Here is a 24,426-nt window from a genome sequence, read left to right on the forward strand (position 1 = left end):
GGACATCGCTTGGTGAACGGACTGATGTTCTAGCCAATCAGCAAACACAAGGCTTCTTCTGCAAATCCATTCGACCAATGATAGCTAACGCCGGCAAACGAGCCCACTCCCCCACAGAAAATCTTCCACTGTCATATGTATATATAAGAGCTTTATACGTCCAGTCGCTGTTAGCTAAGTGTTAACACCTGTTCTAAAATAGTTTGAAGTTTATGTTAATAAGAGAAAAGAAGAATTTAATATATTTAGTTATTCCTCAGTCTAATGACCGTTTCGTTGTTCCAGCACCACAAAATGCAAATGCAATGCTGCATTTCCCCTCTTGTTTACACACTCACCTGCATGTAGTTTACCCTCTGTGGGAACAGGCTGATGAATCTTTCAGTAGCCCTGATAAAGATTTAAAAGTTTTTCAAATCAATCGTTTTAAACACGAGAGCCACTGTCACCACTTGTGCAAATGAGTTGCACAGTTGCCACACAGTTCTTCCTGAGTACTGTGACAAAGCACTAAAACACGATATCGTGAAGCCCATAAAACTGGACGGCACTGCTTCTTCAGTGTCTCAGCTTCAGAGATACCTTTCATAACACAATGCCAACTCCACTGGGTCAAATTTGCTTATCAAAACAGGCAATTTCCCTGCTTCTTAGTGGTGGTCAGATTACGTTTACAGCCTATAGTCTTTCCATTCTTTAACAAAGTTTCATTTAACTGCAACCAACCACCCTACTCAGTCTATATTCCCAGACGGATTTAAGAGGCGTGCCTAAAACAGAAATAATAATGTGTTGGTCTTTTGGGTATTTATCCTCTCTGTATCTTAATGTCAGCTCGGGGGAACATGAGCTGAACACACATCTTTGTGTAGCAAAAAAAAAAAAGTCTGTCCAGCAATCCAGAGAAATCCAGAAAATACTGAGAAACGATTCTTGAAGTCAGGCCAGCTTTTGTCCCCTGTGTGGTCAGACAGGGTAGGAGCAGTGCACTATAGGACATAGTTCCAGGCTGATGAGTTCAGCTGTTTTTCCAAACACATGACAAAGAGGGATTGTACAGAACTGCGCGCAAGACTCCAACACAAACACTCTTATATAAACATTTTTGCAGCGTATGGTGCACACAGAGTATTAAACTTCCAAAGAAAACCTGTAAGACAGTGCAGCATGGTGGTGCAGCGTTCAGCACTGTTGCCTCACAGGTGAAGGGCCTGAGTTCAATTCCACCATCTGGATGGGGTCTCTCTGTGTGGAGATTGCATGTTCTCCCTCTGTTTACAGTTCAGAGACATGCAGCTAGCGATATTAGGCTAATTGATGATTCATAGGGCAATTTAGAATGTGATCTGAATGGAAAAGAGTTTATCATATAGTCAAATGGATGGTACTGTTTCAGGTGTAGTTCTCAAAAATAGTAACATTCATACTGTTTATTGGATTTTAGCTTGGTAAGATTTTTCTTCTGGTCTGGTCCTGTTCTTTTTCTTTTTATATCTTATAAATATTTTAGAAAAAGATATTTTATATCTTTCTGTTAGATGACAGTTGTAGCCATGGTTGAACGCTTAGGATGGAGAAAAGGTCTTACACTGACTGCCATATAGGATATGTAAAAGATAAGGGTTGTGAAGGATTAGGATGAAAATATGCTGAAAAGAAAAAGGATCGAGAGACTGAAAGCAGTGCTCTGAAGCAAAGAAGGAGAGAGAAAGAAAAGGTTGGATCGTGTGGAGATTGTAGATCAGAACGTTCATGAGGATGAAAGGTATGAGGATTTTCATGGGGGATGGTTTGAGGGATGTTTGATCAGGGATGTTTGACACAATGTGTGTGTGAGCAGAGAAGAAGCATGTTACTGATAAAGTAACAAAAGGCAAATAAATCCATGTAGCAATGAAGTCACGGTAAATATTAGGGGAAGATAGGTTAAGAAGAGATCTAATGATTAATGAGCAGCAAAACAAACACCACAGATGTGATGTTTAATACGAGGTCTGAAAGCTTCTTTTTTTTATTTGCAGACAAATAATGAGGAACTGCATAGAAGTAGAAGTGCGGTGCTGTATGAGGAAGTTAAGAGAGACAGAAATGTGAGGGTGATTGATGAGGGAAGAGAGATGGTAGTGAGGTTTGCAGTAGAAGTGACAGATAGGTTCAAGTTGGAGGATGGATTACACACAGAGTCGATGTTCAGCCCTTTCCTTGAAGGACACGCTGGCAGACAAGATCCCACAAGAGCGTCTGTGGTCTATGCTGTTTGCAGATGACATTGTGATCTGCTTCAAGAGTACAGAGCAAGTCAGGAAGATCCTGGAGAGTATATCCTCTGGGGGAAAAAAACCCCATGAAAGTCAGGACAGTGCATGAATGAGAGAGAGGACAGTGGATAGGACAGGTGAGAGGATTGGTTAGCTGAGGTGGCAACGGTTGAGGGGTCAAGTGACTGATGCGTGAACGAGAGGTGAGAGGTACGGTGGAGTGCATGTGTCAGAAATGATTTACCACAGATGGGCATACTAGCAAGAGTGAAGACAAAGGTTTACACAATGGTAGTGAGAGCAGCTACTATGTTAAATGGACTGGAAATGGTGCCAATAATGAAAAGATGGGACCCTAAAGGATGGAGGTGGTGAAGGAGAATACAGGTAGCTGCTGTGATGCATAAAGATTAAAAGGACAGGAAAAGAAAAATGTGTTGACTTCTAATGGGACAAACTGGAAGATGAAGAGCTGACGTAAATTGGGGAAAAAAGGTTAATCCTTACACAGCACACAAGTCTAATACCCATGAAGCTAGACCAGTGCCAATCATTAAACTATTAACAGAGACACTATAATTTATTCTACAGAAGAAATTTTAATTTCATGTTCATTACATTCTGTAAATAACCAAGCAATAAACAGAGAATGAACTGTATTTCACAATGTGAATAAGATTCCAAAAAGAAAACAAAAATAGGGGAAAATAGGAAAAAAAAAACATCCTAATATACCAATTAAGGGAATAAAATATGTTATACACCAAAACTTGAAGCTCTTAAAACTCTAAGACTTCAATAATCAGACATGTCAAGCAGGTCACTGAACACAATCAGCACTTACCCAGTGCCACTTGGCAACCGGTTACACACTGACTGCAATTCTGTGCAAGTTGAAGCAAAGGAAACAAACCCATAAAAACTGACGAGAACTTTATGTCCTTACACAAAGCGGAACATTATGTGGCAAGCAGGTGCTACCTTACATCAACCTGAAAAAGTCCACAGCCACAGGTTCTTTAGGAAAATGTAAAGTCAGCCGTAAATAAGAAAAAACATTAAATAAATATAAGCCTCTAAAATTTCACATAATTTTTTTCAGATCTAGCAGCTAAGAGAGCATTTGACACTCCCTGAGCTCATCTCCCGCACAAGAATGCTACTTTATGACATTTTCTAACTCCACCGTGCAGTTTATGCCACTGCATTTAAAATGGCATTACAGTATATGTAAAGGTGCTTGGATACACGAGTTTTATTCTTTGGCATTTTGACCACTTAAAGAATTATTTGTTTCATTCAGAGAGTTTCACGTAATTTACAGATATTACATCATTAAAAAGAAATAGAGCAATATTTTAAAACACCATCCAGCATTTGATACCAACAAACGTGGTTAATCCCCGATCTAAAAGCTGAGGTATCAGGGAGCTCTAGGCTGTTTTTTTCAGTGAGTTTATTTCTACTGTTCCACCTGGGTGGTTTTAAGAGAATGGATTGGGTGTTCTCCAGCAGCTTTGACTCAGAGTACAATGCACTTCAGTCACAGTTTGATAGTTTAATTTAAAATCCACTGGACCTAAGTGTAATTCAGTGTATTTTCCCCCAGATTTTCCAGTCATCTAAAGAAGGGCATCGCGTGCATAACGAATTCATCATGAGATTTTTGTTGGCAGCAATCTGCATAAGTTAGAGATGAGCACATGCAGAAAATACATCCTTTCATCTGCGCTAAAAAGCACTTCTAGTGACAAAGTTTTGTCATGTTTTCCCAGACAACATGTAGCTGATGTGGAAATTGCCTTGTTGATATAAAGTATAATTCTTTTCACGTCTTGTATCAAATTATTTTTGTATTTAGAATTGCTGGCAGCACGGTGGTTAGCACTGTTGCCGCACAGCAAGAAGGTCCTGAGTTAAATTCCACCATCAGGCCGGGGTCTTTCTGTGTGGAGTTTGCATGTTCTCCCCGTGTTTGTGTGGGTTCCCTCCGGGTACTCCGGCTTCCTCCCACCGTCCAAAGACATGCAGCTTGTGGGGATAGGTTAATTTGATAATCCAAATTGCCATTAGGTGTGAATGTGCAAGTGAATGTGAGCGCGAATGGTTGTCTGTCCCTGTGTGTTGGCCCTGCGACAGACTGGCGACCTGTCCAGGGTGTACCCCGCCTCTCGCCCTATGACAGCTGGGATAGGCTCCAGCGCCCCCCAAAAGGAGAAGCGAATGGATGGATGGATGGATTTAGAAATGCTTTATTGACCCGTGATACCATATCAGTGGCGTGAGACAGTGTCTTTCATTCAATACACTATATCTAGTCAAGTACAGAGGCTACTGGTAACTTAGTATAGCAGAAGCTTGTGCAATATCAAGAAGATACATTACTGTTTAAGTCTTAGCTGTGATCATACCTGCACAACTACAGAATTTGGTTCATGACCTTTTAAATAAAAATTCTTGACTCTAACATTGCTATCAGTTTGCAGTCTCACTGTTAGCTTAAGTTTGCAACCAGTTGAATTGGGGAGATTCCACTCCACTTTTTCCCATTCATATATGCCAGAAGGGTCAAAACAGCAAAAATGAGCAAAACCCTTAAAATGTAAAACTGTCAGCAGGTGTCAGAAGAGTCCTGAAACCATACAGCATGAAGCTATAACATCTTCATTATAATTAGTAGATGAATCATCACAGTACAGAAAGTTGAAAAAGGATAAAAACTTTAATGGTGTAACAATGGGACTGTACTGGACAGTCTACAATAACATCCAGCATTGCCAGCAAGAGTTTACAACAGCATGTGATGTATTAACATTAAGAAGTAGAAGGACCAATTTATTACCAGCAAATGCTTCTTTAAAGAAGGTAATATAACCAGCTGCCAAAGTGAAATCTACAGCAAGAAAGCCAGACTGCATCCTGACTCAATCTAACCAACTTAATCAGAACAGCATAATCCGAACAAAAAAAGAGCACAAAACTGCGTTTAAACGTCAGTCATGAAAATACAGCTTATCTTTGGAGGTGTGAAAACTGCGTTAGAGATCGAAAGGGGATTAATTCTCTCGCTCTTTCATTGCCTCCTTGTTCTTTCTCACTTCTTCAAGCTTCTTGTCCTGTTAAAAAATAAGAAGAAACACAACATTATTATTTTTAATGTTACACAAGCTGATGTTGGTGCACCACTGAGAGCCTACCTTCTCCTTAAACTTCTCATTGAGGGCTGCCAACCTGGCAGTGCGGTTCTCTTTGTTCGCCTCCATCTTCTGATTCAGTTTCTCCTGGGCCTGCTTGCTAAAGTTGCAGCTTTCCTCAATGGCCTTCTGGATGACCTCCTTCTCGTGCTCTCGCTTCTCGGCGAGATGTTTCAGCACTTCAGCTTCGTGGCTCTGACAGACAGACAAAACAACTGTTGCACTTTATAGAATTCTAAACACACGGGCTACACTTTTTTCCTTGTGTCTGCTTATAAAGCCAGCTGTCAATCTAGATACCCTGCGTCTTTCTTCAGCAGCATCCAGTTTCCTCTTAATCTCATCCAGTGAGGTTTCCTTTTTCTTCAACGGGGACAACAGAAAATCCACCTTAGCGTCTGGGGTCGAGGGGCTTAGGATGACCTCAAACGCTTGACCCGATGCACGCTTATTCAGCTCTTTCACTTGGATATCTGTAAAACAGGAAATACTAGAGTTGCCAGGAAGAAAGATGGAGCTGCAGGGTAACACTGAACTTCAAATATCAGCTCCACACAGCAACACACTGTAAAATTTAAAAGCAAATAAAGTGTAAAAGCTGCTAGAACAGAGCAAACCATTGCACACAATTTATACCTACCTCCAGAACTCGCCATTTTATCAGAAGTGCTGCCTTTAATACCACTGTAAGAAGATATTTTAAAAAAAAAAAACATTAATTAGTATCAACTGGGAGAGCATCAATGACACTTTGAAGGATGCAGAACTTTTCATGTACTTTCCCAATGTATAGAGCTGATGGTAGCAGCTCATGTTTTGGCATTTCACTGTCATGAATGTCTTTGGAAAAATACAAACACACACAGTGGATCATCATCAGTGTGGGCTCCCAGGTGTAAACTTAAAATCTGTCAACTATGCTGGTGTGAATTGATTTATTTCCTTTTTTAAAAAGTGGGTTTGCATGTGGATAAAATGAGTTTTCTCATTAGCTCTAATTATAAAACGGGCACCAACTGCATATTCAGTTATAAACAACGTTATATAATACGTTAACTTACCAGTCACAACATGACTTTAATTTAATTGTCTAGCAAAACAAGTTCTGCACCTCTATGATGCCCCAGGTATTCTCAGCTCAACAGAGCACAGAACAAAACTGTGTGAATAAGCCATGCTATAAGACCCCCGCCTGCCCACAGGTGGAGACTGCTGCCTTTTTTTTTTTCTTTTACAGGAACTTACATAAAGGCGGGGGCGGGCCAAGACCTCGTTGATTAGACGGTGCAGTGAAAACAAAGACACAAAACTGCACTTGAAAAGTTGTCTGGAAAAATAAAAAACGAAAGAAAACGAAACCCCCAGGTTTGCTAGCAAAATGTAACGACCGATAGACGTTGCATCATAACAATAACATCAACAACAACAAAAAATGTTAGTGCAAAATAATTAATTTACTCTGAAAGTATGGATACATGTTAGCAGAACATTTTCTCGACTATACTTGTCAAAACATTTGAAATTTAAAAATCTATATTTTTCATCTACTTTAATGCAATAAAAATCCATAATTTCTGCACAGCGGCCATAGCAATTAACTCCATTAATAACTACTTCAGTGCTGTGAATCTGAACCTCAAACTACTCAAAAAAATGTTCAAAACCCGCTTAAAAGTCTGCCAGCAGTGGTCTGAACGGCTGGTTAAACAAATACATGAGACCATTGTCCTCACCGTCAAGTGCTTCGTCTTGAAAAGCAGACCTCCACCACCTTATTCTTCCCTCTATTCAAACTGCTAACATCTGCACCTTGGCGCACAAAACCCACCGACCCCATACGTCATCAGTGAGGTTTGCGTTCATTGGTCTGAGTCCGCCAATCATAGCGAGTATTTGCAAGCGCGCGCGCCAGGAAAAGGAAGAGGTGAAAAAAAAACAACAGACACAGAAAAGCTGGCTCTGTGGGTAACTTAAAGCTGTACAGCTGTCAGTTAAATGATTATATAAACGGAATATGTCAGGATAAATGTGCAGCAAAGTAAATAGGAGTCTAAATAAAGCTAACGGTAAGCTCAAAGGGTACAGCTAAATAAGTGGTGTGGGTTTTACGGTACAATAAAACAGTAATAAGTTAAAAAAAAAGTGTTTCATTCTCATATTAAGGTTATTTTCTCTTTTTTAGGCTAAAAAAATCTCACTGATAGAAAATAGCGTTGTGACTGCAGATCTTTGTATCAAGCCTTTACCAAGTAAATACAGGGCCAGTAGTGCCCATACCAATACTGATACTTTTAACTTATAAATGCAGCTTATGTAAGGGAGACCAGCATGCTATGACAAGATATATTAAAGCCAATAAATCACTGTGGGTTTTTAAACACAACAAAAAAAACTCCTGTTAGCTTTTCTCATATTTTGAAACTGTTTTTTACCCCACAGCTGTAAAAGGCTGATTGGGGCTATTGCTGGGTTTTCGGATGGATGAGGTGGACACCCAAGTTTTTGAATGCAATAACTCGAGAACAAGGAAATGTAAGATTTTCAAACCGATAACATAGGTGTATCTACTAAAGATCTCAGAGGTCAGTGACCTCAAGGTCAGAGGTCATGTTATCTGAAAATCTTGTGAATGTGATAAATAAAGAAGGAAGTTACCTAGGATTTATATAATACGTGCATAATCTTAAAATCTCAGACGAGTTCAAAATCTCAAGGACAGAGGTCAACTTTTATAAAAGTCACCTAGGATTTTCAAATTTATACCATAGGTGCATCTGATAGGAGGCAGAGGGGTAGCACAGGTGGCTACCAGTTTTCCAATACTACCAGGCATTTACACTTAAAATGTAAATGTACCTGTTTCCAAAGCACTGGGTCAGCTTCTGGTGTTTAAATGTGCTATAGGCTATATATAAAATAGACATGACAGTTAATGCAAAAAGGTTCAGGCAATTTTCACAGTGCACGTGTTAGGTGTATTTTTCCACTTTCAAAAAAATATGATTTCAACATGATTCAGTGAACTACAAACTTAACTTGGAGGCTAGAAACAAAGTATCAATATGATCATGCTGGTATTTATCTGATACCAATAACAGTGTTGGTATCGATACTATAAATATTTAAATTGATCCGCTCAACTCTAATAGAAAGTTGTTGAGGTGTCAACATATGTTGAGGCTCCATATTGGGTTAAATAATAGTTACTGCTTGCATAAAAGTCATTATTTATATTTTGGGTCAGTTAACCCTAAACTCTATCTATCCTGAGATAATGCATAAAGCCCTTTGTATGTTTGATTTTGTCACTTTGGCAAAAAATATATTAAAAAAACTGATTAGTTGCTCAGGGATGCAGAGCATGAAATCAAATATAGTAATTCATTTCTGGAAAAACAGGCTATGGGCCATTTGAGAGGACCTATTTTTTCTGTCACCGTTAATGGTAGCTGAAAATATATGGAGACTTTCATCATAGCTCAAAAGAATATTAAAGTTCAAGGGTCATTTAACTAGTAATGGACTCTTTATGAACTATAAGGTATCTGCTGTTTCCAGACAACCTCACAGTGCTTTGCTCTTTTTCTTTCTTCAACCTCTGTGTCTAACATAGTAGTGTTATAACACAGCAAATGTATTCATTCATTTACTGTACCGCCTTCACATTCATTTGCATTTCATCTTACAAGGCACAACAGCGAAACTTTTATGAAAACTGACATGAATGTTTTTCTGCTCTTGTGTCTCTTACAGCTCCTCCTTTAAAGAAAAGACTTCTGAGTGAGTGATGAAGAAGAAGTGATGGACGAGAGGGAAGTTGCAATCTTGGCAGCTGCTTCCTATGGAAAATAAAATAGAGAGACAGACATAAGCTGCAAACAAAGTGAGACAGAACAAAGATGTCATTATAGAGGAGTAACAGGGGTAAGTTGCTATTCCCAGCAGCTGACAAAGGTTTTACACAGAGAAGTACCCAATCACCCACCTGCGTTTTTAAAGTTGAAAATGAAGCGACTGATTCCTAATCGGAAACAGTTCCCAGGTGGCGCATTAGGAGAATAAACATTCTGACATTTGATAGATTTGGTCTTAATGTCTGTTTTTATATTTTCTTGTGACGCTTTTAAAATAACTAAAATTACACCACCTAGTCAAGAGTAAATGGATAAATCTTTTTCTTCTTTGTTTATTAGCTCTCTCCAACTGTGATTCATCTTGTCAGAGGCTTGAAAGGTCCTAAAAAAAGACATTTTGCAGCTATAAACATTCATTTCAGTATAGATTTCAGAAACATATGTTTTAGCTACATATGCTTGGCAGGGATAGCTCAGTAGGTAGAGTGGTGGCCCCCTGTTTGGAAGGTTTGGGGTGCGACTGCAGAGAGGAATTTCCCCATGCGGATCAATAAAGTATACATTGTTATTATATTATTTTTTTCATCCTAAACTAGTTGATAGATTTTTCTCTACTTGTGCTATTTCATGCCTCTGTGTAAAATGTCTCCATCTATAAATGTGAAATGTCACTTGTAGCTTCAGACTTTACTTACATAATGAAATCTGTGTACACTGTGCAAGAACAAGTGGGGAACAGGAGCTTTCCTCTCCTCAGGAACTCTCTGCAGGAGGGGGAGATACAGGAGAGGTGGAGGAAGATCTCAGCCTGGGCGTCTATTGTCTTATGTAGTCTGGAAGATGAGTGGATGGTGGGGTGGGTGCAGTTTTCTCTGTGGTGGGGTTGGGTGGACTGTCCCGGGCTCTGTGGGGCCGGGAGGCGCTGCTGCACTGGGCCCCGGTCTGGATGGGCCTGGGCCCCCTTTCCCTGGCGGGTCGCGGAGTATGGGGGTGCCTACTGGGGTCAGCGGGGGAGCTGGCCCCAGGGAGGGGTCACTTGCCCCTCCCTTCCTTCCCTCCCCATCTCCAGCTGCCTCCCTCTTCCCGCTCCACCACAACCACCCACACATGCAGGGCCTTGGAGTAGGGGTATGTCACCATGGTGCAGAGGAGGCTACCCCCCCCTCTGTCCCCTTCTGGCTGCCTCTGCCTCAATTTTATCCCACAACTTAGACATTCACATTACTCACACTCTCATTACACATACATATAGGATCTTGGGGGTGGGCACAATACACGGAGTCCAAAGTACCATCAGGGTGTACACCCCACCCCTGGCGTCGTTGCCCACCTCTCAATTTTGAATACACGTAGACATTGAGGGCTAGCAGGAGGGACTATGCGCTTACCTGCTGCTCTCTGGCAGGTAGCTCCATGCCCTCCTGGGTTTTAATTGCACCTTAAAACACACATGCATCAACACTACAATGAGCGGGTGGAGGGAGGTTTGGAGTCTTCTCTCACCCCCGTTCTCTGCGGCCTGCTGGAGCGGGGGGGCTAGGAGGAGTTGGCCGTCCGACTGCGGTCTGGAGTGTGGGGCCTCCCTGCTGCTGCGGAGTCGGGGCGGTCTGCCTCTCCCCACCGCAGGGAAAAGGGTAACACCACCTGGGTCTGGGTGCAGTTCCCCCCTCCAGGGGTAAGGGTACCTAGACCCGGTTCGTAGAGTACGCTTGGGGAGTGTGATCGTGTGTACAGCGTCTCTTCATGTCTGTCTCCACGTTGGTTGAGTGTGGAGTAAGTGTATATGAGAGCATGAGGGTGGGAATGGATGTTTGTATCTGTGTGTGCCTGTATGTCTGTGTCTATATGTCAGGTTGGGTGTCAGGCGCCACCTCTCTGGGGACATCTCAGGCCCTCCAAGGTATGGAGGCCTATCTCCCCCCACCACCACTTCCCCTGCCAGTGGCGGACTCCCTCAGGTGTCGGTGCGTTGGTGGTTCTTTGTGTCTGGGGATGGGCGTCCGGGTACACACCGGCTCACTCCTTGGCGGCCGCTTATCGGGGCCTGGAGCCTGGGGCTCGCTCGGGCCACTTCGGAGGTGGGGTGCCCCCGGCCTCTTGGCCTGGGGCTCGGTCACTCAGGCACAGCTGGCTGCCGGCGGAGCTCACGGGCGCGTCACTGCAACCCCCCCTGGCTTCTGCTCCGCGGCTGCTGAGTGAACCCTCATCTGGGACTCTCCTCAGCTCTTTCTGGAACAGTGGCGCGGCTGCCCCTCTGTTGGTCTTCCTTGGTCTCTTGTGTTCTGGGGGCCTCTGGATGTCTGGAGTTTTGATCTCCTCCATACCTGCTTCATGCCCTGGAGGACGGGGCTGTGGCTCCCCACACTCCCTAGCAGATCGTTACATGGAGAAACCTTTGGAATGCAAGCACGCTGATCCACACAGGTATGCACACAGGTGTACACACGAGTATTCACAGACGCGGACTACAGCTTTCTTGGCTGCTGCCTCAAAGCACATTGTGCGCTGTCTATCTTGCATGCTGCACAATATTGTTTATTATTTAGTAACTATTGATATCTACTGCTAGCTAGTTTATTGTGATGGTGCCGTTTTTTTTTTTTATTATGTTGCTCTTTGTTGTTTGCTTTCTCTTCTGTTTTTTTTCTCCATACAGGTGACCCAGGTGTTTGTTTTTTTTTGTTGTTGTTGTTTGTTTTTTTGTTTTTTTTTCTTTCTTCCCCCCCTTCTCACAGTCTCTTCTCCCCTTTGGTTTTCTTTCTCTCCCTCTCTTTCTTTCATTCTTTCTCCCTGTCCTATCCCCCAGTCATGTCTGTCCCGTTTGTCGCAACTGTAAATAAAATAAATTCATAATTATAATAAAGGTCAATCAAATGGACCAATATGGCAAGGCCATGATGATCCACTTGGTAAAATAAATCCGCTTGGCATCTTTCTTGGCCTTAAGACAACAATTCTGATGGCTAAAGATCCAAACGGGACACAAAAAAAAGAAAAAAAAAAAGAACAAGTGGGGATTATGTCACAGGAGCTTCTTTAGCTGAGAGAAAGTAGCATAAACTGCTGGTTAATACTGCAACCTAGTGTTGGATATAGAAATTAACTTTTCAGTAGTGTTAGGAGCAGTGCCAGTTCAGTGTGGTGATGCTATGAAACGTGTTTTTAAGCAAGCAATGCTTTTTACGCCTCACTTGTAAATGACTGATGGGTTATTGCCGTCACCCCACCGGGCAGACGGGCAGCGTGGACACCTAAGTTTGCAAATGCGATGACTAGATAACAAATAATCATGCAGTAAGTGCAGTTTCACAGCTGAGGTCTCTGAAAGGTGATTTATTGGCTGTGTATTGTTACTATAAGTACATTTTTGACAAGTATGTTTTTAATGTTCGGTGAGTTGAGAAATGTTTGAAGTAGTTACTTGGGAAAAAAACCATCTTCTATTTCTCAGTAATCACACTTGTAATAGATTTCATTAAGTTTTTTCCACGTTACAGGTTATATTAAAAGGACTATTAATAACCCCATCCCTGTTGGCTCCCTACTGTGCTCATGAACTAGCAATACGACAACAGCAGGGACTTTAACGAGGCTTCTTCTGCCAGCACCTGACTGGCTCTCTTTTTGCATCTACTTTTAAACAGCAGATAATGATCTCTTGCTGAGGGAGAGGACAGATGGTAGGTTTCAGAGTCCGTGTATTTACTGTCTGGTTCTGCTCTGCAAAATGTTTCTTGGTTGACAGAACTCTTCAAAATGCTTCAGACTATATATAAACTCTTCTTCTCACACTAAGAATCTATGATTTGAGTTTTTTCATATAGAGAACATAGCGTAGTCTGTAGCTATGGGGTTGATTGATGACGTTTGAAGTATGCTTTTATTTTGAAAAACTCCAGTAACTTCCGAGTGTTAGACATAGCAGCTTTTAACGGGTTAGTGAAGGAACACGAAAGGCGTCGGAACATAAATACATACATTTCATCACATTTATGTGAAAATGGGGGCTTGCTTGGCTTTGTGCTCTTTAGCCAGCTGTGTAAGTATCGCATATGAATGTCTGTTTTAGATATTTCCGGAAGGCTTTTGTTTATTCTCCCACTGTTAGGTTAAACTAAGGATAACATTAGTAATTGGTGTCAGGTTTAAGTGTTAGTTGTGACGTTAGGCATGTGATAGCTTCAACAAATGTGAGACCATTTATAAATAGCTGATCATTACTGTTACTTGGGAAATCTGCCAATACTCGACGTTAGATTTAGGGCAGTTAGCGTAGCAAGCTAGTCAGAAGTGAACAGGCCATTTTCATCGCGTTGTTAATAAAATGGGAAGTTAGTGACGTTTGATGTTTAAAGCTGACGAGTTACTGACACCAGATGTAAGGCATGTGATTTTGATTGCCTTCGTAGGAAACCAGCTCATTTTTAGACCGGCTTAACAAGTGCAGGGTGTGTTCAACCGTTTATATATGGGAACTAGGGTATCTGTAAAGGTGGAGTGTTTTTCGTTGATGAAATAAAATACATGGAGGAACCTTGCGCTCTAATGTTTTTTTTTTTGTTTGTAATTAAGCATTTAAATGAGAGGCGCGAATTTCATGTTACTTGTATCTAAACATCAACCCTTGGAACTGCCATGTTTAAAATTTACCCACACAGTAGTTCAGCTAACCTATTTATGAGTGCCATCACACCTAAGCAGGTGATATATTTTTGTGGCTGTCTTCAGCTTCAACTCTCACGCTCTTTATCGCTCTCTCCTCCTACCCCTCCATCCTCGGCAGGCCTCATGTCTGTGTGGCTCAGCACCATGTCTTTTGTGTGGTTGCTGTCCCTCTTCAAATAACTCCACCATCACCCGCTTGGTTTTCTCCTTCTTCTTGCTGATGGGAACCTTTGTGTCTGTTATCATGATCCTTCCTGGAATGGAAACGCAGCTTCGCAAGGTAAGACCTTTGTTCTTATTGTCATATTTATGTATATAATGATATGCAATAGTATTTAACATACAACTACTCATAATATACACCATATAGTCCATACACCATGTAAGTGGTCCGCATGTGCGCATTCGCTGTCAAAATAAAAGACGTGCACCAGATAAGAAGTTGCAACGCGCGTTTGCGTCCATATAAAAAGCACTGTTTTTGTCTGCTAGAGTGGGATTTTCTGCACCACTCTGTGCGTTCATCATTTGTTTGAAGCCAGCTCACCTCCTGCAACCACTTCTCCGAGAATACGCGCTTCTTTTGTGGTTCGGACTCCTTCTGACATTTCTTTGGAGGTGGAGGAACACCAAAGTAATTGCTTAAAGGAGCTTCTTCGACATCTTTAAGAGTTCTAAACAAATGTCTGTCCTCCAGAAAATCTTATGTACGCAAACACGCGTTGCAACTTCTTATCTTGTGCACGTGTTTTATTTTGACAGCGAATGCGCACCTGCGGACCACTTATGTGCAGCCCTGGTTATTTAGCTCGTCATATTGCAGCCACAGAAATTCTTTTGTCCATGAAACCATAAAGCTGCACTTTCTTTTTGCCTTATAGTCTGATTTGTCATAACTTTTCCATTTTGTGGTCGCCTCTTCACCCAGACCTGTCTTATTTGGCTCAGCAGAACTAAAATATATATCCTGCTGCTTTTACACACGGACTCACATAACGCTCAGCGATTCTCTGCGCGATCAACCTTTCACATGTTTAAGGTTGCTGCAGGAGATTTCACTTGTCATGTTTGCATAGTAAGCTGACTATGTCAGAGGAATTGGTGCGCAAATTATCATCACTCACAGATCAGTGCTGTCGCTCTTTATACACAGTTCGCGCAATTGCAAAGTGAAAGCAAAAAACAAGCGCAGATTTCAATATGTCACATATTGACAGTGGCTCACCGATGCCAATGACATAATTACCCAGCTACATTTCCGAAAGAATGCAAAAGCACTGACATATATTTTTCCTTCCTCTGATAGCCCAACGGGCAGGGCAGAGAGAGATTTTGGTAGCCCAACTGGAAAAATCGCTAGCCCCAGGACGTCGGGCTAGCGATTTTGCGAGCCCTGTCAACTGCTGTCACAGTGGTAGTGAAACTGAAAAATGATGCAAACAAGAAAGACAGCACATTTGCCTGCAAAGGAGAAGTTTCTGGTTTGCGTCACACTTTTCAAGTTTCACCACAGTAGAAAAGTGTTTGCAGGCAAATCATTGTATCCATGCAGACTATGGGCGACCGTGACAATCTGGTAGCAAACAACATAGTCACAAGAAAGTTTTTGCAGCACCCTCTTGATGACTGACTTCACCTGGCAACACCCAGAAACTTCCAACAGCCACTCAGTAACCTGCTGGGAAATGCACTTTTTTTTTTTCCTAGAGACTGGAGGTTGCCAGGTGGGTCACCAACCAGTCTCTGGGTTTATGTGACCAAAGCCTTACTCAAGTATGTAAAATAATGCAGATCTAATGTTGGATCCTTTTCTTGTAGCTACTTTATCTCTAAATAATTTATTGTAAAGTTCTCATATCTCCATTTAAGTAATGTTACCTGAGAAGTCATATCCTGATTGTAGTGCACAAAATTAGCTGCAACAACAGCTTTTACAGTGTTGTTACAAACTAGAAAAATAGAAAAGGTCATTGTATATTGGTTTGTTTTTTTTGCCTGTCCCGTTTGGCTCTTTTGCATCAGAATTATTGTCTAAAGGCAAAGAAAGATGCCCAACGGATTTACTTTACCAAATTGACCATCCCAGCCTTGCCATAATGGTCCATTTGATTCACCTTTTATTGTTTATTTTATTTTCACTTGCTGAATACGGGACAGACTTGACTGGGGGAAAGAAAGGGGAGAAAGAAAGAGGGAAAGAGAAACAGCTGAGAAGAGGGACGGGGGAGAAGGGCAAAAAACAAAAACCAACAGAATGAGCAGAAAAAAAAAAAGAAAAAAAATGCATCTATCGATCACCTGGATCACCTGTTGAGAAAGAAAAAAGAAAACAAGCAGAAGAGAACAAGAGTAATAGAATAAACAACATCACAATGATATATGGGAATATGACAGTAAATACTAAATGTTAAACATTATTGTGCAGCACATAAGATCAACAGAACACAGTGTGCTTTGAGGTAGGAGCCAAAAAGGGTGTAGTTTGTGGGTGTGATCACCCGTGTGTACACCTGTGAGCATGGACGCGCTTGTTTTTTTTAAAAGGTTCCTTCATGTAATGATCTGCTAGAGGGTGTGGGGGGGCCACAGCCCCGTCCTCCAGGGCATGAAGCAGGTATGGAGGAGATCAAAACTCCAGACATCCAGAGGCCCCCAGAACACAAGAGACCAAGAAAGACCAACAGAGGGGCAGCCGCACCACTGTCCCAGAAAGAGCTGAGGAGAGTCCCAGATGAGGGCTCACTCAGCAGCCGCGGAGCAGAAGCCAGGGGGGGCCACCTCCGAAGTGGCCCGAGCGAGCCCCAGGCTCCAGGCCCCGATAAGCGGCCGCCAAGGAGTGAGCCGGTGTGTACCTGGACGCCCATCCCCGGACACAAAGAACCACCAACGCACCGACGTCTGAGGGAGTCCGCCACTGGCAGGGGAAGTGGTGGGGGGGGAGATAGGCCTCCAAACCTTGGAGGGCCTGAGATGTCCCCAGAGAGGTGGCGCCTGACACCTAACCTGACATATAGACACAGACATACAGGCACACACAGACACAAACATCCATTCCCACCCTCATGCTCTCATATGCACTTACTCCACACTCAACCAACGTGGAGACAGACATGAAGAGACGCTGTACACACGATCACACTCCCCAAGCGTACTCTACGAACCGGGTCTAGGTACCCTTACCCCTGGAGGGGGGAACTGCACCCAGACCCAGGTGGTGTTACCCTTTTCCCTGCGGTGGGGAGAGGCAGACCGCCCCGACTCCGCAGCAGCAGGAAGGCCCCACACTCCAGACCGCAGTCGGACGGCCAACTCCTCCTCCTAGCCCCCCCGCTCCAGCAGGCCGCAGAGAACGGGGGTGAAAGAAGACTCCAAACCTCCCTCCACCCGCTCATTGTAGTGTTGATGCATGTGTGTTCTAAGGTGCATTTAAAACCCAGGAGGGCATGGAGCTACCTGCCAGAGAGCAGCAGGTAAGCGCACCATGACCACCATGGTCACCACCCATCTTGAGGAGTTTGCCCCCTCACCTATACTAATGTGCCACAAACAGGACTTTAATATCACCAGCCATTCCCATGTTATTACGGTGTATCCATATAAATGGCCCACCCTGTACCGTAACATTGTGTTTTTTGTAACAATTAAGCTGGAAACAGTGATACGTCTAAGTCACGACTTGTATTGCAGTGCCTCTGAAAACCAGTAGTAATTGAATTGCTATTTGATACATGGTTTACTTTTTTAGTTAAGTTTAACTGCAAGCTTGTTTGATTTGACTTTCATCTGTTCCACAGATCCCAGGATTTTGCAAGGGCGGAACTTCAATACCTGGTATTGAAAACCAGGTTGACTGTAATGTCATCGTGGGGTACAAGTCTGTGTATCGAATGTGCTTTGCCATGACCTGCTTCTTCTTTCTGTTCTGTGTCATCATGATTCGTGTCCGTAGCAGTAAAGACCCACGTGCAGCTATTCAAAATGGGTGAGAACCTTTTTTTTTTTTTTTTTTTTTATTAAATTGCAGAAGAATGGGTTCAGGGAGGGAGGTATGTGTACTGTACTACTTCTGTATTTCTTCTGTACTAATTGTAAGTTTGTAAATCTTCAGGTTCTGGTTCTTTAAGTTTCTGATCCTGGTCGGGATTACAGTGGGAGCCTTTTTCATCCCTGATGGGACATTTCACGATGGTATGAATATCTGTTTGCTGAATTACAAGAAACAGCAACTGTACTATATCCTTTTCTTGAGAAATGATAATGAGAATATACACATACCTGTTCAGCAGATTGAGGATGCTGTATCTTTTCCTTTTCATTTCACAGTGTGGTTTTACTTCGGATTGGTGGGATCCTTTATCTTCATTATAATCCAACTCATACTCCTCATTGACTTTGCCCACTCCTGGAACAAAGCCTGGGTAGAAAATGCTGAAAATGGGAACAAATGCTGGTTTGCAGGTAACGTATTCAAGAGTTTCGTGATAGACTCCATATTTGATACTGTAATGACTTTTTAAAATAATGATAGCGCACAAAATCTGATTTAGCATTGAGTTATATTGGTATGTGACATTTCTGGCATTGACACAGGATGAAGCAGAGCTTCTCTGCTGCCCGAGTCAATTTCATCATTTTTCTTAAAATAATAATCCTGTTATACCATCATTAATGTTATTGTGTATTCATTTCAATTCCAGGGCTGCTGTCTTTCACTGTCCTCCACTATGCACTGGCTATCGCTGCTGTGGTGCTTTTCTACATTTACTATACAATGCCAGATAACTGCACAGAGCACAAAGTCTTCATCAGCCTCAACCTTATCTTCTGCGTCATCGTCTCCATTGTTTCCGTCTTACCAAAGATACAGGTACAAACATGGAAACTGTATTTCTTCATGTTGGATACCGCACAGGAGCGATTGCAAGAGGTTAAAGGTATTTACTGGATTTGTAAAATGTGAACCACTAGGGAACGGTGTCTACCAGAGCTAGGCAAATGTTTTGTGTTGTAGCCCAACTCTCTTACCAGAAACAGAAAAACTGAATGTTGTCTAAGTTTGGGGCAGTGCAACAACTTCCTGGTCAGCTGGCTTTCTGAGTGTAGTTTGCATGTTCTGCAGTAACAGTAATCACAGTACAAAAACGTGTTTGTTAGGTTAACTGGTGTGTCCAAATTAGTCTTAGGTGTGGATGTGACAGTAAATGGTGGTCTGCGTTATCCCTGTGTGACACACATGTGACCTGCTCAGAAGTACCTCGTCTGTTACTCTTACAGTTGGAATAGAATACAGCCTCCTTATATGGAGGAGGTTGGTAAATGCAAACAATACCCTGGTTAATGATTTGGTACATAGCTGTTATTCACATACAGCAAACACATTGTTATTATTAGCTTAAGCAGAGTGAGGTTTTTATTTTTATAGTCAAAAAGTGTAACTTTTAATGTAAACAGCTTAGAAAATCTGAGAAGCTCTAAGAAAATTGTAATAACTTGTTCAGCCAACCTAATACCTAATTAATTACAGTAGGCTATATCCTCGTTTGCTGTATGTGAACTCATGTAAGCATTATTCAGTGCTCTCTAACTGATCTCCTTTTCTCTCACCTCCTGGGTTGGTAGCGACATGGCAGCTGTACCTTTGCAGCTACTTCATTTGTTTCATACACTTTAGCTTCATAGCTAACAGACAGCAGTACATTCATCGGCTGCAGCAGAAAGCCTGCCACCCTCCCTGTCGCAGTCAGCGGACTGAACTTGTTTTCTGGCAGATACCAGTGCTTGAAAGAAACCCGGATGTTTGCGTTTTGCTGCTGTTTGTATTTTTTTTTCTCTGGTTTCTTTCCAGGAATTAGTGCTGGTAGTAATAAGGGCTGCTTTCCAGGTCCTTCAGGCAATGTTTGCTGCCCTGATAACTAAAACCTTTCATATCTGCCTTGCCATCAGCATTTCCTCTTCCTCTCACATTGGACTTAGGGCAGACTGGTTGCTACACTATCTTGTGATACAAATTGGTGTATCACAAAAGTACACTACACCTATTTTTAAGTTCACTTAATGTCTCTTTTTTTATTTCTTATTTTCTTTTCCCCCATGTTTTGTATAGAAACTCATGGCAGTTGTTTCTTTGCATTCTGTTAATGGCTTTAGTTAACTTTTGATGGTTTAAGTACTTTTTAGTTTTAAGTACCTTTAAATCCTTTTAAGTACTTTTTACCACTTAGTTGTAAAAGGTTGATGGGGTATTGTCAACCTATGGGCGGGCGAATGGCGTGCACCCAAAAGATTGTAAATGTGATAACTCAAAAAACATGCAACGTAGGACTTTATTGGTAGATCAAACTATGATATTTATTTCAGTCTCAGATGAGTTAAAGTCTCTGTGGCCTAAACCTCAAGGTCAGAGGTCAGGTTTTCTGAGTGTTTTGTCAATATTCTTCCCCAAGTCTTTATGAATGAGTATTTTTTTCATAGGCTCTGTTGAGTTTGTGATGCAAACAAGCAGCACATTCAAACACTGTTAAATAAACCTTCCTTTCAAAGCAGCTGAACATTTTATTTTATTATTATTTTGTTAAATATTTTTACTTTTTCTATTTACAGGCAACTCAACCGTACTCTGGTCTGCTTCAGGCTTCTATTATTTCCCTCTACACCATGTATGTCACCTGGTCTGCGATGACCAACAATCCCAGTGAGTCTTCTGGCTTCTTAATCCTAAGTCTACCTTCGGTTTTACCTGCATGCTTTTTTTTTTCCTGTTTCCTGACTGTTGTCATTTATTATATGTACTTGCTGTTTATTTGTCGCAGCATTTTTATTTGAAAGGTGAGTTTTTCCCTGGGACTTTAAATAAACAAAGAGCTGCTTTTTGCTAATAGTTAGCACACCCTCTGTGTCTCATTTTCATGTGAGTTGCATGTCCCCTGTGAGTAGTCACAATGGGCAGTGTTGTGCTGACTAGTTACATTCATGTTAAGATGTAGTCATCTTAGTCCCACTGACGTGACGCTGAAGATGTAATGACTCGTCATCTCAAAGCTGTGGACGACCAATTTAGTGAATACAATAACTGGAGAACGAGGTGACGTCAGATTTTCAAATGAATACGATAGGTGTATTTGCTAAAAATCTCAGACGAGTTTGAATGTGAGTGACTTCAACCTCAAGGTCAGAGGTCAGGTTTTTTTTCCCTATTGTTCTGCTCACACTTTATCAGTACTGGCAAATGGCTGCCCATCCCTGAGCCTGGTTCTGCTGGAGGTGTCTTCCTGTTAAAAGGGAGTTTTTCATTCCTACTGTTGCCAAGTGCTTGCTTATAGGAGTTTGTGTGATTGTTGAGGTTTTCTCTGTAATATTGTCGAGTCTTTAACTTACAATATTAAAGTGCCTGACTCTTGTGATTTGCTACTATATAAATAAAATTGAAGTTGAGTTGTGAAGCAACTTTCACACCAGTGAAGCACTAGTGTGAAAGACACTGTTGAGATGAAAAACATTGAATAAATAATTAAACGTTTAAATGTTAGAAGTTTAACAGTAAAGGGAAAAAGGTGTATTCATGGATTTTTGATACTTTAAAGTTGCATCTTCAGTGCTGTTAGTTACAGAAGAGGAAAAAAAACATTAAAAAATGTGTATTGCCATTATAGTCAAGATGGAAGTCAGAGACTTTAATTCATTAATATGTCATTTTGCAGACCTTCTCACTGTATAATAATGTGCTTTTCAAATCATTTTATAATTGGTGTGTACAATTTCTTTGTGGTCTTCTGTGCACAGATCGTAAGTGTAACCCCAGCCTGTTGAGTCTAGTGTCAAACGTCAACACCACTCAACCGTCTGGTGGCAGCCCTACAGGACAGGTGCAGTGGTGGGATGCTCAGGGCATTGTGGGATTGATCATCTTCCTCTTTTGTACTCTCTATGCCAGGTAAGATTAGCAGTGCCGGAAAATAATATATGTTCTGTTTTATTTGCTTTTGTTAAACTTCCTCATTCTGTCTCTCCCTCAGTATCCGTTCATCCAGCAACACCCAGGTAAACAAGCTGATGCAGACAGAGGAGGGCGGAGGGTCAGGTGGAGAGGGTGTGGTTGGAGAGGATGGTATCCGCAGGGCTGTTGACAATGAAGAGGAGAGTGTCACTTACAACTACTCCTTTTTCCATTTCCACCTCTGTCTGGCCTCTCTGTACATCATGATGACTCTTACCAACTGGTACAAGTAAGTACTCACAGCAGACTGACAGACATGAAGCAACAGGTACGATATGAGACTTTTGACCCTGACGGTGAATTTAAAATCCATAATTTTCACCTTTATCAGTTACTTACATACAGCTACTTGTGATCGCGGCACAGTAGCAGTGGAGCTCCTTGGTAAAACATTTAAAGATAAAAAAACAAAACAAAGGATAAAACATGTTTCAATGTTTATGTGGCGGTTTAAAGTTCTGACACCCTCCAATCGAACCACCAGAGGGCAGACTAGTTCACCTGAAAGTTCTTCATTCTTTCAGCACAGATTGAATGTCAGCCTCTTGAATCATCTCGGTTTAGATGAACCTCACCCACCACCAGAGTATCTTTGTTTTTTCTTTCTTTTGTGACCAATTCATGTATATAGAGGAAGTGTGGATGAATTTCCAAACATGTGGTAGGTTGAGTTGGTGTAAACTAAATTGCTGCTTTTCACTCTGTGTCCTCCAACAGACCAGAAACCAACACCCAGGTCATGCAGAGCACTATGCCAGCTGTTTGGGTGAAGATGAGTTCCAGCTGGCTGGGCCTCGGGCTTTACCTTTGGACCCTCATTGCCCCTCTTATTTTCCCTGACAGGGATTTCAGCTGAGCGTGCATCATCTTTCACTTATATTTGATTATTTGTTTTCTGTTTTTTGGCGGCTGGTGAAGTCAAGTTGCTAAGAAGGAAACAGAAAGAATGTTATTAAGAATTTTTATTTCTTGATGTTTCTGTTTTGTTTTTGTTTTTACATTTGTATGTGTTGTTATTGTGTTTGTGTTGGTTTACACCTCTTGGTTGGCTTATTTGGTGTAATAATTAAAACAGATATTGTTTAAGAAGATTTTAAATGTTTGGTAAGTTTAGAGTCTTTACTTACCCATGGGAATTTTTCATTTTCCAGTGACTCACATTAATAGGCTTGCCGCCCTACCTTCTGTAGTGTGAGCATATAAGCACCAGTACCTCCGTTCTAAGTTTTAAATTCCATAACAACGACTTAGCAACAAGGCACTTTCTCAATACCTCAGACATTTCAGTTAGATTCCCTTTTAAAGGTCTTTCAGATCAGAGCTCTCTGATTGGCTCAATCTGGAATACCCCTGATTAGCTGTACTCCTTTACTGCAGGGGGCACCGAGGAGAGCCCTGATCGGGAGCCTCAGAATGAGGTGACTGTGAAAACTAGATAAGACTAATATGGCACGCCCTTCAGATCATAACAGGGCTTCCCCGCGGCTACTAGGCTGCAAGCAAATACATGTGATTGCACCTTGAGCAAGAGTGTCCTAATAGACAGCCAGTCTAATCTCAGCTCTTCCTCGTCTGCTCCAAGCTAAGATGATTTTTCTCCGGTGCTAAGCTTTTCCATGCCTCTGACAGCCACAGACAACAGTGTTTATGTCATGTATAGCAAACTGTTTGCAGCAAGGATTCTTGTATTGATCCGTAGCAGTCAGCGTCATGCAGTGTGCAGTGGTATGGTTCAGGAGGTGAAGCATAAATCCCACCCTACCTGCATTTACAAATGCCATTATAGTAAGGAGGTTGCACCGTGAATTATTAGGCTAAAAACTGGATTTTTAAATGTCTCAATGTACAAAACAATAATAATGCATTTTCAAATTGCTGTTATTGATTTTTATTGCTGGTATTGACTTTCGTAGTGATTCGATGGCTGTAATGGTGATACAGTACTCTTACATATGCATTATATAGTTGTTACCTCAATTTCAGTCTGACTGGAATGAGTTGAAATAAGGTGAGTATATTTTGTAATTGTGGAAAAAGTTTTTGGTACAATCCTGATTTGCAGTTGTCATTTTCAGACATTTCGCTGGACACACACATGAATCGGATGTTGTGTTTCTTTGGCTGCATATGAGTGTAGTGAATGCAGTTTTTCAAAAGTTTTCTGATTGATTTAACTTTTTTTTAACGTTGTTTATATATTTTGTCACATTAAGGGGAATATTACAGATAAATTTCATGTTGGATCATGATTTAAAATTTCATAACACTATTAAGTGCCTTTCTGTAGTTCCACTTTTCAAAAAGTATCCTAATAGATCACTAATGCTGATGTGCTTACTACACCTTGCCTTACATCATGGCGATCTGGTCATTGCATGCCATAAAGCACTGGTCTGTAACATAAACTGTAAACGTAATTTATGTATAGACTCAGTTTTTAATAAAGATGAAACGCTTCTCCA

At 41.6% G+C, this 24,426-nt stretch overlaps 2 protein-coding genes across 4 annotated transcripts; one reads left to right on the plus strand and one right to left on the minus strand.

Annotated features, from left to right (window-relative positions):
- Positions 1-4,961: 4,961 nt before the first annotated feature.
- Positions 4,962-7,319, minus strand: stmn1b (stathmin 1b). 2 transcript variants are annotated; one of them, XM_026183933.2, is made up of 5 exons: positions 7,186-7,319; positions 6,093-6,136; positions 5,753-5,925; positions 5,456-5,647; positions 4,962-5,374 (listed from the first exon to the last, which is right to left on the minus strand). In XM_026183933.2, exons 2-5 carry the CDS (start codon positions 6,106-6,108, stop codon positions 5,315-5,317), a joined length of 441 nt encoding a protein of 146 aa, XP_026039718.1. In that variant the 5' UTR covers positions 6,109-6,136; positions 7,186-7,319; the 3' UTR covers positions 4,962-5,314. The 2 variants fall into 2 exon arrangements, with proteins under 2 accessions (XP_026039718.1, XP_080163894.1); XM_080307768.1 differs by lacking the exon at positions 7,186-7,319 and adding an exon at positions 6,698-7,183.
- Positions 7,320-7,362: 43 nt separating this feature from the next.
- Positions 7,363-24,426, plus strand: serinc2l (serine incorporator 2, like). Of its 2 annotated transcripts, XM_080307767.1 has the most exons (11): positions 7,363-7,518; positions 9,206-9,376; positions 14,090-14,251; positions 17,766-17,953; positions 18,080-18,159; positions 18,295-18,429; positions 18,669-18,838; positions 20,572-20,662; positions 21,751-21,901; positions 21,984-22,193; positions 22,682-24,426. In XM_080307767.1, the coding sequence occupies exons 3-11, from the start codon at positions 14,192-14,194 to the stop codon at positions 22,818-22,820; spliced, it is 1,224 nt and encodes a 407-aa protein (XP_080163893.1). In that variant the 5' UTR covers positions 7,363-7,518; positions 9,206-9,376; positions 14,090-14,191; the 3' UTR covers positions 22,821-24,426. The 2 variants fall into 2 exon arrangements, with proteins under 2 accessions (XP_080163893.1, XP_026039714.1); XM_026183929.2 differs by lacking the exons at positions 7,363-7,518; positions 9,206-9,376 and adding an exon at positions 13,186-13,345.

Source organism: Astatotilapia calliptera, chromosome 11, assembly GCF_964374335.1.
Source record: "Astatotilapia calliptera chromosome 11, fAstCal68.1, whole genome shotgun sequence".
Taxonomy (NCBI): domain Eukaryota; kingdom Metazoa; phylum Chordata; class Actinopteri; order Cichliformes; family Cichlidae; genus Astatotilapia; species Astatotilapia calliptera.

What these genes read in the sequence shown, in the direction of transcription:
- serinc2l (XM_026183929.2), top strand. Translation starts at nt 13,307, where the DNA reads ATGGGGGCTTGCTTGGCTTTGTGCTCTTTAGCCAGCTGT. An exon ending in TGGAAACGCAGCTTCGCAAG is followed by an intron (nt 14,252 to 17,765) that starts GTAAGACCTTTG and finishes TCTGTTCCACAG; the next exon opens with ATCCCAGGATTTTGCAAGGG. An exon ending in CCGTCTTACCAAAGATACAG is followed by an intron (nt 18,839 to 20,571) that starts GTACAAACATGG and finishes TTCTATTTACAG; the next exon opens with GCAACTCAACCGTACTCTGG.
- stmn1b (XM_026183933.2), bottom strand. An exon ending in CTGCTGAAGAAAGACGCAGG is followed by an intron (nt 5,648 to 5,752) that starts GTATCTAGATTG and finishes TCTGTCTGTCAG; the next exon opens with AGCCACGAAGCTGAAGTGCT. An exon ending in ATGAGAAGTTTAAGGAGAAG is followed by an intron (nt 5,375 to 5,455) that starts GTAGGCTCTCAG and finishes ATTTTTTAACAG; the next exon opens with GACAAGAAGCTTGAAGAAGT.